At 42.9% G+C, this 14,937-nt stretch overlaps 1 protein-coding gene and 1 non-coding gene across 11 annotated transcripts in view; both read left to right on the top strand.

The window, feature by feature from the left end:
• EIF2AK4 (eukaryotic translation initiation factor 2 alpha kinase 4) overlaps window positions 1-14,937 on the top strand; it is a 100,325-nt gene that overhangs the window by 41,602 nt on the left and 43,786 nt on the right. For all 10 annotated transcript variants that reach the window (XR_015252578.1, XM_025918816.2, XM_086710335.1 and 7 more), the window contains 7 exons: window positions 2,971-3,422; window positions 4,178-4,241; window positions 5,714-5,797; window positions 7,703-7,825; window positions 10,452-10,556; window positions 12,963-13,017; window positions 14,068-14,147. Coding sequence is in view for 9 of the 10 variants with exons in the window: in XM_025918816.2 (XP_025774601.1) it covers window positions 2,971-3,422; window positions 4,178-4,241; window positions 5,714-5,797; window positions 7,703-7,825; window positions 10,452-10,556; window positions 12,963-13,017; window positions 14,068-14,147 (963 nt within the window). In the remaining variant the exon portion in view is untranslated. The remainder of the gene's footprint in view (window positions 1-2,970; window positions 3,423-4,177; window positions 4,242-5,713; window positions 5,798-7,702; window positions 7,826-10,451; window positions 10,557-12,962; window positions 13,018-14,067; window positions 14,148-14,937) is intronic.
• Window positions 7,184-7,256, top strand: TRNAW-CCA (transfer RNA tryptophan (anticodon CCA)). Its single transcript has one exon. It is a non-coding gene; the product is annotated as a tRNA-Trp (tRNA).

A 14,937-nucleotide genomic window follows, 5' to 3' on the forward strand; every position in this document is an offset into this window, starting at 1 on the left:
TGTATTTGGGTGACTCATGATTACTTGCCCCTTGAGAAAGAGATTTCACCTGCTCTTAAGTAATTTTTGGCAGTTTGCCTCCTAGGAGACCCAGGCTGATACTGTGCTATTAAATCCATATAAGACCTGTCATCTTTCACAGAATAAAATGGTCCTCCATCAAGAAGGCATATGCCCATTTAGGTTTCTGAGAATGTTATTAGGAAAGGTTACTAGGATTACTGTGGAAGGCCTTTTACACTCCCCTAAATAAATAAATAAATAAATAAATAAATAAATAAATAAAGGTGTTTCTGTGGTAATCAGGGACAGAAAGACAATCTTGAGTTTTCTGAAAGGAGGTTATAGTATCATGGAAAATGTTCAACTTTCTTCATGAAAGTATAGACACTCTAGGTAGACGGTTAAATAGACCTACTATGGGCAGATACCTTGATTGGATAATCACAGTGATCTTCAGGGGAGTGGATGATTGTTGGGTATGTTATTCATTTAACTCCCACTATAATTTTGGTCAAGCCCTTTAATGTGTTTGTATTTTAGATTTTTGAACACAAACATTACCAAACTCCATTTTGGGTAGGCTCATATAATAAAAATGATGGGTAGGCTCATGTAATAAAAACGTCTAATAATTTAAGCCCCTAAATTTTCTTGTGGTTTTTGTTCCGAGAGGCCATAACCCTCACACTCCGTCTCTGTTTCTGGGTTAGGGTAGGGCATTCTGTTCAGTGATCTGGCATTTCAATAGCAGTTGGCCTGAGTATGATTCATGAACCTTTCCATTTTTATTTATTTATTTTTACTTTTTAAAAAAATATTAATTTTTGAGAGAGACGGAGAGACAAAGTGTCAGCTGGGGAGGTGCAGAGAGAGAGGGAGACACAGAATGCAAAGCAGGCTCCAGGCTCTGAGCTGTCAGCACAGAGCCTGATGCAGGGCTGGAACTAATGAGCTGTGAGATCATGACCTGAGCTGAAGTCGGATGCTCAACCAACTGAGCCACCCAGGCGCCCCAGCACCTTTCCATTTTAATAAGTGAGTTCCTAGAAGTCTGCAGTGTAGCAAGCTCCACATCCTGATCAGTGACTCCAAGTGTTCATGATGTGTTCTGAGACTCAAGGTTGAAGATCATGCCAAGACTTTGCATGGTCTTCTACTCTATTAACATGGCAGTAAACAACACAGGGCTACATAGAGCTTTTTGGAGCACATTCCATATTTCAGGTCACGTGGCAGGTGGCTCGCAAACCTTATCTTTCAGTTTGGTGGCATGTTATGAAATAAATATTAACCCCCTTTTTCAGACGAGGGAACTGACTTTCAGAGAAGTTATGTAATTAGCATGAGGTTACATACATGCACGAACGGATGAAAACCAGCCTTCAGACTTAGATCTGTTTTACTCAAAAGCATGTTTCTTGCCACTGTTTCCACACAAAGGTAATCTGAAACAATTTTATAGTACTCCTTTCTCTATCCTGGAAGTTATTTACTATACTAATCTAAACCAATGAGAATGATGCTTTATTTTGTATTTTGTCATTAACTAGTTCCTCCCTCCACCCATGGCCAAGTTGTTGCTTTTTATCACCTCATTTGACCTGCACATTGGGTCTGGAATGTTCTGGTGAACAAAAATTTTTCAAAGCTACTTCAGTCAACCCAATGGCATGGTGCAACTGCCAAAGAGAAGATGCCTCTGTGCGGGATGTAGAGACCTGCCTTTGAAACTTTCTCTTGTATTTTTCTTGTTTTTATTTGATTGTGTTCTTAATCACATTTGTTTAGTCTTAATACATGTCATCAGTTATAAATCTTTTTTTTTTTTAATGTTTATTTATTTTGAGAGAGAGAGAGAGAGAGAGCAAGCAGGGAAGGGGCAGAAAGAGAGGAAGAGAGAGGATCCTTAGCAGGCTCCAAGCTGTCAGTGCAGAGCCCAACATGGGGCCACGAACTGAAAAATAAGACCTGAACTGAAACCAAGAGTCACGGCGCTTAACCAACTGAGCCACCCAGGTGCCCCTCCGTCATAAGTCTTCATAACAAAATCAGTGGGCAATAATTGTGTTAATACCAATTTTTTTTTTTTTTTTCTGAGCATCTTTCTCAGTGAGGCCTTGATTGTAAGTGCTTTGCTCGCCTCATTCACTTAATGCTTGCAGATAGTGACCTTTGAGGAAGGGAAGTGGTATATGTACCATTTTATAGATGAGAAAATGGAGTTTTGAGGAAATTCAGTCCTTTGCCCAATTTTACACAGCTTTGTAAGTCGAGAATTAGAATCTGCATTCAACTTAACATTTTTGGAGTTGAGTTGGTGTTTAGTGACTTTGTTAAAAAAAAAAACACAAAACTTGGAGAGAAGCTAAAATTCTGAAACCTTATACTGATTTCAGAAAATAATTCATATATATATATTTTTAAGTTTATTTATTTTGAGAAAGATCATGAGTGCAAGCAGAGAGAGGGAGAGACAGAATCCCAAGCAGGCTCCATGCTGTCAGCGTAGAGCCAGACCCTGGCTCGAACTCCCAAACTGTGAGATTATGACCTGAGCCAAAATCAAGAGTCAGATGCTTAATCGACTGAGCCACCCAGGCATCTGGAACATAGTTCATAATTCAACAATATCTTAGAAATTGAGATAGCAGATGTGATACTGGGAAAGCAGGAATGTGATTGTTGGTAAAATTAATGATTCAAATGGAGATCATATTTTCTCCAGGTCTCTTATTATTAAGCTAAATACACCTGTCACTTGAGGTGAGATGTTTTCTGTTTTTTGGCAGTCCAGACTTTGTTCAGCTCAAGAGGTTGAAATGCGTGGCTCTCCACTGTAGCTTTTGGTCCTCATTCAGAACCAAGGGCTCGCCTTGGGAGGGGATTGGTGAGGCCATACAGATGTCACCTCTGCATGGCTCTGAGCCGCTGACCTGCACTGGCTTCCTCCCCCTCTTCTCGCGGCAGGTGCAGAACAAGCTGGACGGCTGCTGCTACGCGGTGAAGCGCATCCCCATCAACCCGGCCAGCAGGCATTTCCGCAGGATCAAGGGCGAGGTGACCCTGCTGTCACGCCTGCACCATGAGAACATCGTGCGCTACTACAACGCCTGGATCGAGAGATACGAGCGGCCGGTGGGCCTGGGGATCCTGCCCTCGGACTCGGAGTCCAGCCCAGGGACGCCCCAGGCCCGGGACGGGCGAGGTTTGTCTCGGCCTACCGCACAGGACAGCGGGCGGGACGGCCCCGGCAGCGTGGAGGCCACCGCGCCACCGCCCATCCTCAGCTCAGTGGAGTGGAGCACCTCGGGGGAGCGCTCGGCCAGCGCCCGCTTCCCCGCCGCTGGCCCGGGCTCCAGCAGCGACGAGGAAGAGGACGACGAGGAGGAGAACGACGGTGTCTTCTCGCAGCCCTTCCTGTAAGATCATCCGCGGGGGCGCCAGGCCCACCCCTGGGGGAAGGGGATTCAATGAGAGACCTGGGCTGTCACCGTGTTTCCATACACAAACGTGTGCATGTTGAAAAAGTAACCAGATTCAGTCCAAAGGTTTTTCCCCCACTGTTGTCACAAGATCTCCAAAATCCAAGCCCTGAAGGAAGGAAAAATAGGAATTCCTTCCAATACCTCACTTTAGTACATTTGATAGAAAGTTTATAGAGAGCATTCTTTTTTTTTTTTTTAATTTTTTTTTTTTTAAAGTTTATTTATTTTTGAGACAGAGGCAGAGCATGAACGGGGGAGGGTCAGAGAGAGAGGGAGACACAGAATCTGAAACAGGCTGCAGGCTCTGAGCCGTCAGCACAGAGCCTGATGCGGAGCTTGAACTCACGAACCGCGAGATCATGACCCTAGCGGAAGTCGGACGCTTAACTGACTGAGCCACCCAGGCGCCCCTAGAGAGCATTCTTTGGATAAGGGTTTCCAACTCTGGGACGTTGAAAAACTAACCTGGAGTCTTGACATGGGGCCAACTGCAGTTCTAAAAAAGGGTTTACCAAACCAATAATTACGATCCTGAAGTTTATGCTTCTCAGAAGCCACTCTGGTCATCTTTTACTTTCCTGGTTGGATTACATTCTATCCAGTTGGATACAGTTGATCATAATTCTTAGCTGTTGAATTTATAACCGGGCATTTGATTTCTTCAGTATTTCTCTATTTTTCTTTTTAAGACCTGCTTCAGATTCTGACAGTGATATCATCTTTGAAGATGAGAACAGTAAGAGTCAGAATCAGGTAAATATGTAAATAGAAATTACACCATTTTATCATGGGTGGGCTTGTAAGAAAACTAACGTTTGACATTATAAACCTCTGATAGAATAATAAAGCCATGCTCTGATTTGCAAATATAGAAACTTTCAATGTTAAAAATGTGGTGGTTTAATTTGCCACTCCTATGTTTATTTATAGGCCTTAATTTATCCGCATAATCAAACATGCTCGCTTGTAGAAGAGAGGAGTAAATGGACATGCTGGTTTTATTTCATTTTGTCTTGTTTTTGAGAGACAAAGATCGTGCCTGCGCACAAGGGAGGGGCGGGCAGAGGGAGAGGGTGAGAGAGAGAATCCCAAGCAGGCTTCGTGCTCTCAGTGCAGATCCTGATAAGGGGCTCAGTCTCACAAACCAGGAGATCAGAACCTGAAACAAAAATCAAAGGTCAAACACTTATAACCGGCTGAGCCACCCAGGTGCCCCTTGTTTTGGTTTTTAAGTGCAAACCATTTCCTAGAAGATTTGGGGAAACTTTATGTGGTTGTGGATGCCAGTTGAATTAAGTAATTAAATAGCGTAATTGTGAAGTTATGTTGGTCTCTATGACCAGTTAATCTTGATCATTTTATTCTCCCTACACCGTCCTCAAGAACAGTGTTTTAACAGAGTCGTGATCCTGTAACGGGTTATGAAATCAATTTTGAGGGGCCACAACCAGCTTTACTTAATTTTTAATACCGTCGAGAAGAGTAGAGAACACCGAAGTGCGTCACACTAGTAAAGATAAGCTGTATACTGTGGCTCTCGTGAGTGTGCGAACTGGGTGTGATACATCTGTTTCTTCGTGTGGATCGTGGTCTGAAAAACCAGTTTGAAAAAAGGGTCGAGTGTCATGGTTTTATCCTCTACGAATAGAAACAGAATTATAAGGGCGCATTCAGTATAGATAAAGAAGTCTACATGTAGGCCCTGTTAGATAAGCAGTTACATTGAGGTGAAGGAGGGTCGACTGCATGAGCCAACATTTCTTAGGTACTTCCTTTTTTTAATTAAAATCACCTTAGACTCCTCTTGGTTTAAAGTTACAAATTGTAAATTTAACTGGGAATAATAGTATAAGTAACCTAACCTACTGCTTTGGTTTCAGCATTAGTCATGCATTGAAGTATTATGGGAGCACCAAGTTTATAATCCTGGTTTTACTTGGTTGAGGGCAACATGCCAGGGGACATTCTACTTGATGAGTAAAAGCCTCCAAGAGATTAACAGTCTTCTGCAGATAAACCTCAGGGTATTTAAATGATTCAAGAGTAGAACCTGATGGTTTGCACAACAGAGAGGTCGAGGTTTTTTTCCTTCGATAAAAAGGAAAAATGTTGAAAAATGCTCCCACAAACAAACTATAAATCAGTGCCACCGACTTGATGGCAGTGATGCTCGTGTTCCATTTCAGCTTCCTTTCTTGAGTTCTCATGTGTTCGTCTTGGATTAGGATGAAGACTGCAATGGGAAGGACAGTTACCATGAAAGTGAGCCATCGGCGACCACTGAGGCTGTGCACTACCTATATATCCAGGTAGGGCCTGGCACGTGTGCGTCTTGGTGACACAGCAACTCCCAGTGGTTGCTGGCGGGTATGTTTCAGGAGGCTGGAGCAAGACAGTGGGCAGAAGAGGGATCACCCACACTGCCAAAGATTAATTGGCCGGAGAGGATTGTAACATGGCGCCCCTCCCCCTAGCCTTGAACTCATGCTTTCTGTACCATAGCGGCACACGGCACAGGGCTCTGGACTCAGGCTGCGTAAGTTCTCCTCCTGCATCCCCCAGTCACAGCTGTGTGAGCTCAGGCGAGTTGCTTCCGCCTTCTGTGCCTCTGGTTCCCCGTCTCGCTGTCTCAAAGACTTGTGAGAGATAGAAGAGGTAAAGACTTGTGAAAAATAGAAGAAGTAACGTCTCTAGGGTAATTAGAACCACCTGAATTCCGTAAATGCCAGACTGTGCATGGACAGAAGTTTCACTCTAACAAGTTGAATCTGGACAGGTAAGGCGTGATGCATACACATCCTTGCATGTGCGGAAGAAACACCAACGTGGCTTTAGGCAGAGTGTCCTGGAACCTCTGGCAGACAGGCGCCGTAGGCAAACCAGTTCCAGTGAGGCTTTACTGAAAGGAAAGCCTGCTCACGTGTCTGAGGGACAGAGTCCTGGCCGGTGGTGAGCTCTGGCAGCAGAGGGACAGCCACGTATCAACAAGGAAAACTTGTCTCTCCCCAAGTGAATGGGGCCATGTGTCATTATTAGTATTTTCAGTCATATCTATAAGGAGGGAGATCTTTAAGTGTGAGACGCGGTACTGTGTGCCAGAAGTAGTGTTTCCAAAGAGACTAATGAGGTGGTTGCTTTCCTACAGTTGGAGCTGGTTTTAAGTATTCCCTAACATAAACGTCTTTCAGGTACCATACAACACACATAATAAAGCATCTGTCCCCCGAACCACTAACTGAAGTATGTATTATGTGCCATTAGGAGGCTCTAGACAGGAGTCAGAATTATATAAGGGAGGTGCATCCGAGGTGCGGTAGGATCATGGTCTGGGAGTCTCAGCCCCTCGTGAGGACTCGAGGAGGAATCAGAATCTGTAGATGGTTAACCTGAGCACGAGAGTGTATTCCTGTCCTCTAAAATGGCACGTTCCTCTCTTTAAAAACAGTAAAATCTTTCTTCGTGAGAAATCTCAACTCTGGCACTGGTTTGAAACCGATAGGCTCGTTTTACTAGTTTCATAAATCAAATGCTACGTGTTGATCTAAGATATTTAAATGATACTTCCTTGTTTTCTGATACATTAATATATAAGGAAGGGTGAGAAAGAGCCCTATCTTGAATGTTTTGATATTTGTAGTGTTTTGCTCGAGACTTGAAGGTCATTGTCATGAATTCAAAGTAAAAATTATAGGGGCACCCAGCTGGCTCAATTGGAAGAGCATGTGACTCCAGATCTTGGGGTTGTGAGTTCGAGCCCCACGCTGGGTTAGAGATTACTTAAAAATAAAATCTTTAAAAAAAAAAGTACAAACGAGAAAGACTAACGACATCATTAGATTTTTAATTAGCCTTTCTTGGAAATTGGGATTTGGAAACAGTCTTGTAAAACAAAATTTTGTGTAGTTCTCAGTTTTTTCATTATTTGAAAAATAATGAAATTATGTATCACAAGGTTTTAAACAAGTCTTATGTGTTTTAAGTGAACGATAATATGAAAACTAAAATGGTTATGCTGGGGTGCTATGATTATGCCTCTTTCCCCCCAATTTTTTAATACTGTTGGTTTCTGTTTTCAGTGTAAAAACAAACCTTTCCTTTAACTATTTAAATTCCACAGCACAAGTTTTAAAATGGAAGATTACATTAATCGCCATTGTCCTCCTTAATTGAAACCCTGTACAATCAAATGCTGCCTGGTCTGTTCTTGCCCCCAGATGGAGTACTGTGAGAAGAGCACTTTGCGAGACACCATTGACCAGGGACTGTATCAGGATACCATCAGACTCTGGAGGCTTTTTCGAGAGATTCTGGATGGATTGGCTTATATCCATGAGAAAGTAAACTTTATAACATTTCATACCTGAAAACTTTATGTAAAACTTATGACAAAAAATACTGTGAGATTGGAGAAACACAGAAACAGAGGGTATAAAGTGTGAAAGTTCAAAGAAAACACTGAAGGTTAGGACAGGGGCCAGCAAACTGTGGCTGTGGGCTCAAATTCCACTTCTACCTGCATGTATACAGCCTGTGCGCTAAGAATGGCTTTTACATTTTTAAAGGGTTGTAAAAACAACAAGAGAGAGGGGTGTCTGGGTAGCTCAGTTGGTTGAGCCTCTGGCTCTTGATTTCGGGTTAGGTGACGATTCCCGGGTTGTGGGATCAAACCCATGTCAGGCTCTGCGCTGAGAGTGGAGCCTGCTAGGGATCCTCTCTCTTTTTCTGTCTGCCCCTCTCCCCTGCTCGCTCGCTCTCTCTAAATTTTTTTTTTTTTAATTTTTTTTTTCAACGTTTATTTATTTTTGGGACAGAGAGAGACAGAGCATGAACGGGGGAGGGGCAGAGAGAGAGGGAGACACAGAATCGGAAACAGGCTCCAGGCTCTGAGCCATCAGCCCAGAGCCCGACACGGGGCTCGAACTCACGGACCGCAAGATCGTGACCTGGCTGAAGTCGGACGCTTAACCGACTGTGCCACCCAGGCGCCCCTCTCTAAATTTGTTTTAAAAAATTGTTTTTTAAATCAAAAGAGGAAGAGTATTTCATGACAAGAAAATTCTGTGAAATTCAGATGTCGGTGTCTACAAATAAAGTTTTATTGGGACACGGCCATACTTGTTTGTTTACATATTGCCTGTAGCTATCTTTGTGCTAAAACTGTGGGTGGGATTGAGTAGCTGTGACAGAGACTGCACGGCCCTAAAGCCTAAAATATTTATCTGATTTACAAAGATTTCTGCAGCCTCTGGGTTAAGTGGAAATATTTGAACACATACCAAAAGCAAAGATGATTCCTTGAGTTGTTTAAAATAAAGGAAGAGTGTGGGGCGCCTGGGTGGCTCAGTCGGTTAAGCGGCCGACTTCGGCTCCAGTCATGATCTCGTGGTCCGTGAGTTCAAGCCCCACGTCGGGCTCTGTGCTGACAGCTCGGAGCCTGGAGCCTGTTTCAGATTCTGTGTCTCCCTCTATCTGACCCTCACCTGTTCATGCTCTGTCTCTCCCTGTCTCAAAAATCAATAAACGTTAAAAAAAAAATTTTTTTTTTTAAATAAAGGAAGAGTGTGATTAACACAGGCCCAGTTATTTGATTCTAATGGCTTAGTGCTGTCCTTCCTAGGAACATGGAGAGACCAGAAAGCCACCTAGCAAGAGTAGAAATGAGACTGAGAAACACAGCTCGCCACATGGTATAAGATGTCATTTTAGAGAGTTAGAGAATGTCACATCAGTGCACATGGTAACGGATCTAGCTTCAGGATGAAACACTGCTTACATTTTAAAAATGGGATTATCTAATGCATCAGTCAGTTTAGGTACTTTTTCCCCCTTTGCTTCAATTTTCTTTAACTTAAAATGTTCATACTATAGTGTATTGATACTAAAAAGCTAGGCCCGTAATTCATCTAGTTTATAAATGATTTTGTGGGGCACGATTTGCAAGGATGGAAATAAAAAGGAGTTCTAACGGCAGCCATTAGAACTCAGTGGCTGTGAGATCACCTACCTGGGTTCCTAGAAGTGTGCCCCGAGCCCTCTCCTCCTCTCCATCTAATCTGTTCAGCATCTGTTAATCATCTGCTGGGTGTCTAATACTGTGCCACACCTCGAAATGCAGACAGGCACGAGGGTATGACAAACCCTATGCTTGAAAGGGACTTGCTGTGGTCTGAAGGAGCCACACTTTACCTTCACATGACAGCGAAGCGATCATACAATAAGGTGTTTTCATTACATTCTGATTATTTCCTGTATTAGCATACCTAAAACAATAAGCATCATGAGGATGCCGTCAGGAAGGGGAGAAAGCCGAGTTCACGTAACAGATAATCATTGGGCACTTACGCGTGTGCTAGGGATGCAAGTTGAATTAGAATCACTGTGGAAGCCTTCATGGGTGAGCTGGTGCTTGGAACTGCTGGCACAATTCAAATGAGTGGAGAAAACAAGAATTTCTTAGGAAAAATAGTGAAGAAAATAAGAGACGGGATGAAAACGGTGTGTGTCTCCCCAACCAGAGCAAGGGTTTTAGGGTGCCAAAAGGAGAAAGACTGGGAACCTAGTGGAAGGGGCCCTTGAATGCCCCTTGGAACCATTTGGATTTGATCTGATCCAGGATCATCAGGAGGTAAACTGGGAGAGGGTGGCAAGGTCATTGGCAGGACGGTGGAGAGACCGTGCAGAGGCCATATGGCCTGGACCAGTGTGGTCTGCAGGGGAACACCTCATCTGCTTCTCATTACTTGCTTGGTTGGCCTTTGAAATTAGGAAACAGGTATAACTATAAACTATAGTATATATATATATATATATAGTATATATATATATATATAGTATATATATAGTATATATATAGTATATAGTTATATATAGTATATATAACTATAAACTATAAACTATAAACTATAACTATAGTTTATAAACTATAAACTATTTGGGAAACCGTTCTTTGCTCTCTTCCATCAGGGAATGATTCACCGGGATTTGAAGCCTGTCAACATTTTTTTGGATTCCGATGACCATGTAAAAATAGGTGATTTTGGTTTGGCGACAGACCATCTAGCCTTCACGGTGAGTATTTTTCAGATTAGACTATGCCTGAAAAATGGCCCCGTATGCCTTCGTTATCCTCATAACTTTTATGGTTACGAGGTTCACTGAACTGTGCCATGTAATCTTCAGGAAATTTTGTAAGTTGGAAGGGGTGAACTACCACTGATCTTTTAGGCTTTGCAAGGGTGAATACATCTTGGTGAGGACGTTCCACTTGCGAGGTATAAAATTACTGGTTTGTGGATGAGAGTTAGGTCAAAGGCATATAATACTTGATGAAATAGTTTGCTAGTTTGGTCTACCATGCCAGGCACTAGGCTAGATGCTTTACACTTGAGGAGCTTTTAGTTAATTTAGGGAAACAAAGCTAAAAACAAACAACAAACATGAGAAGAGCCAGTCCTAGACAACATGTAACTCAGAAGGTATTTATTTTATTCTTCACAACATTACAGAGTAGTTCTTTAACATGCAAAGCTAAAATAATGTGTAGTAAGAGAAATCGAGATATAAGACCAAAGGCACGAGAAAATTTTGATATAGTTATAAAGACCCAGAAGGGCGGTATAAAGAAACGAACATTTCAGATGGGCCTTAAAGGATGGGTGGGAGTCCAGCAGGCTGAGATTGAGGGCAGACTGGGTAGGGGATCCCAGAGAGAGAGAACAGGGTAAGCAAAGGCCCTGGGGTGAACAGACATGATTGGAGGCCAGCAGGCTGTCTGGTTGGTTAAAGCTATGAGTCAAACGGGAGCAGTGATGATGCTGGACAGCTGGGATTCTTGTAGTTGGCAGGGCTTAAGTGCCGGAGGAAGAGTCTTTACTTATAGTAAGTCAAATTTGCTAGGCATAAAATCTCTAGCACATGCAGTTAATTTTCAGGGTGGTCAGAGAAAGAAAACATGATCAATGGTGCCATAGGAGCAAAATTTCCAACTATAGGAGCAAAACCAGAAGGTGAGGTTAGGAGAGGAGAGGGAGGAAACAGAAGGGGACAGTGAGTGTGTGGGCCTGAGTAGAAGAGCGGGGCTTTTTAAATTTTTAAACTTTTTTTTATGTTTATTTACTTTTGAAAGAGAGAGAGACAGAGTACGAGTGGGGCAGGGGCAGAGAGAGAAGGAGACACAGAATCCTTAGCAGGCTCCAGGCTCTGAGCTGTCAGCACAGAGACCGACGTGGGGCTCGAATTCATGGACTGCGAGATACTGACCTGAACCGAAGTCAGACACTCAACCCACTGAGCCAACCAGGTGCCCCAACAGCAGGGAATTTTGAAGTGCTAAGACCAAGGAAGGCCCAGATGATGGCATCTTGATCCCCAAGCGAAATAATTTAACTTGATATCTGGAGGCTATAGTGTAGTGAGTAGATAAGGGCACAGGTTCTGGAGGCCCTGACCTAGGCTAGAATCCTATCCCTGCTGGTCCCTTGTGGCATGACCTTGGGCAGGTTAGCTAGTTAACCTCTCAATACCTCCAGTATAAAATGTACCTAATGGGGCGCCTGGGTGGCTCAGTCGGTTGAGCGTCCAACTTCGGCTCAGGTCATGATCTCGCGGTCCGTGAGTTCGAGCCCCGCGTCGGGCTCTGTGCTGACAGCTCAGAGCCTGGAGCCTGTTTCGGATTCGGTGTCTCCCTCTCTCTCTGACCCTCCCCCGTTCATGCTCTGTCTCTCCCTGTCTCAAAAATAAATAAAACGTTAAAAAAAAAAAATTAAAAAATAAAATGTACCTAATGCTAATACCGACTTCAGTGTTGCTGGCGGGATAAAATGAGAATACAGGTAAAGCACCTGGAACAGTGCCTGGCATTTCCCTCTTGGGGAAGGCTTAATGGCATTAATGTCAGAGATGCTATTATGGATGGTGGTTCTTGTGACAGGAACCTGTGGAGTGACCCCAGAAGACAGTGATTTAGGGTAATTTGTGAGACGGTGCTGTCACAGGCACAGTTGAGAAAGGTGAGGCTACCTGATTGTTGCTAGCACTGACAGTGGAACAGATTTGGTGACCAGCCTCTAAGAAAGAAGAATACAGATTCACCCAGATAAGGAAACAGCAGTGGGAAAGTTAGAAAGTGAGTTTGTTGTTGTTGTTAACATACTCTTAATTTTCCTAGTAAATAGACTCTGTTTTACCATTTGCAATGTGAAAATACATTGGTTTCTGTAAGCTATTGGAGCTTCCTGCCACGAAGAAAGAATTCTACAACAAAGTGCCCTTCTCCTTGATCTCACTGGGTTTCCACTGAGTCCTGCATTAGTAGGGTAACTAAACAAAACATATTTAAAGCTCAGAAAAAGCATTGTTCTAGTTAGTCTGTGTTCTGTGTATAATTTTTCAGTCTTCATTTAGAAATGGAGAAGCTATTCCTGTGGAATAATAAAGCATTTTAAGAGTGATATTTGACTGGCTTATATTTTTTAGGCTGATGGCAAGCAAGATGATACAGCAGATCACTTGATTAAGCCAGACCCTTCAGGTAAATCCAGAAGCCTGTATATGTAGTGTATTAAAAAGCAGACTACAAAGGTTTTTTATCCCTTATTGTCTCTCTCTCTTTTTTAAATACCAAATGCTGCAAATATAATGTATATAACCTGAGGTGTTTGGTTATACATTTATACCCATGAAACCATCATCTCAGTCTATGTCATGAATATATTCATAGCCTCCAAGTTTCCTCCTGCCCTATTATGTTTTTTAATTTTTTTTTTTTATGTTTATTTACTTGAGAGAGACAGAGCGTGAGCAGGGGAGGGGCAGAGAAAGAGGGGGACACAGAATCCAAAGCAGGCTCCTGCCTCTGAGCTGTCAGCACAGAGCCCGATGCGGGGCTCGAACCCACAAACCGTGAGATCATGACCTGAGATGAAGTCAGCTACTTAACTAACTGAGCTACCCAGGCTCCTCCTCCTGCCCTTCTATTTATTATAATAATAATAATCATAATAATAATGGTTATGATTATTAATTTAATTTTCTAAGAACACTCAACATAAGATCTACTCTTTGGAGAATTTTACGTATACTATACAGTATAAAATTTCTTAATCTGAAACCTGTTTTTCATCTGGAAAGATTTTATTCTAAAGCAAATTACAGTTACTCATTAAATTAACAAAATCATGAAAATGCTTTAATTTTATCCCCTTTTTACTATGTTATTTGTTCTTCGGAACTCTGAGAAATTAGAGCTTTGGTTAGAGTAATTGGCTCCCACAGGTAGATAGTTACGCTTTGTCTGACCCCACATGGCAATGTGAGGTTACCTCATGACCTGGGCATCTGGGGTGTTCATTCTGGCACTGCCCGTGTGCAACAGCAAAGACCTCCTGTGTGGAACACAATCTGTGGCCATACATGACTTAGACGTAATGCCTTAGTGAATTGCATGCTGTTTCTTCCTCCGAGTACAGTGAATAGTTAACAGATCATGCTTCACTTTTAAAAAACTTCTTTTTTTTTTTTAAATAAAAATTTGCCTTACTCCTGTCGTTAGAAAGCCTTCCCTCTGCCTTCTTCCACGTAGGTCATTTGACGGGGATGGTTGGCACTGCTTTGTACGTAAGCCCAGAGGTCCAAGGAAGCACCAGACCCACGTATAACCAGGTAAAGGGGAAGGCTTCTGGGGAAAAAGAAAGGTCTCAAGCGTAAGATAACAGTAAGAGCTTCAAAAAAAAAATTTTTTTTAACATTTATTCGTTTTTTGAGAGGCAGAGACAGTGTGAGAGGGGTGAGGGGGAGCAGAGAGAGAGAGGAAGGCACAGAATCCGAAGCAGGCTCCAGGCTCTGAGCTGTCAGCACAGACCGCGACGTGGGGCTTGAATTCATGAACCGTGAGATCATAACCTGAGCCAAGGTCGGACGCTACCACTGAGCCACCCAGATACCCCATTAGTAAGAACATCAAGATCACAGTATTTGGGGTTTAGTTACCAGCTGAGATGTTCAGGAACATTCATTTCCTTGCTATGTGTCCACATGCCAATTGAGGTGACTATTCCACATATAGCGCACGTGGTGCCCCCGAACAGTAACTGAAACTGGCTTTTGCTGCCAAGGACCTTACAGTCCATCTATCCAAAGAGGATTTGCACTAACCTGGTCCTAGGCTAGGCTCTAGGAACGCAGGGAACAGTACAGTTGACTAATAAGACGGGTGTCTTATTCCAGCCCTTGGGGAGCTTATCCTTTGGGGATGAAATAGACCATAAACAAGTAAAAAATAAAGGAAAGAACCGCAAATTGTAAAGAAAAGAAATGAACTCCAGTGACCAGAGTACAATAGGGAGCATCATCTTTAGATAAACTGACCATAGAAGGCTTCCCCAAGGGGATGGCTTTTAGGATAAGGGACAACCCACAAGAAGCTGGGAGCTGAGAGAAAGGGTAAGCAGCA

This window comes from Puma concolor, chromosome B3, assembly GCF_028749965.1.
Source record: "Puma concolor isolate L17-30 chromosome B3, mPumCon1.1.hap2, whole genome shotgun sequence".
NCBI classification, from domain to species: domain Eukaryota; kingdom Metazoa; phylum Chordata; class Mammalia; order Carnivora; family Felidae; genus Puma; species Puma concolor.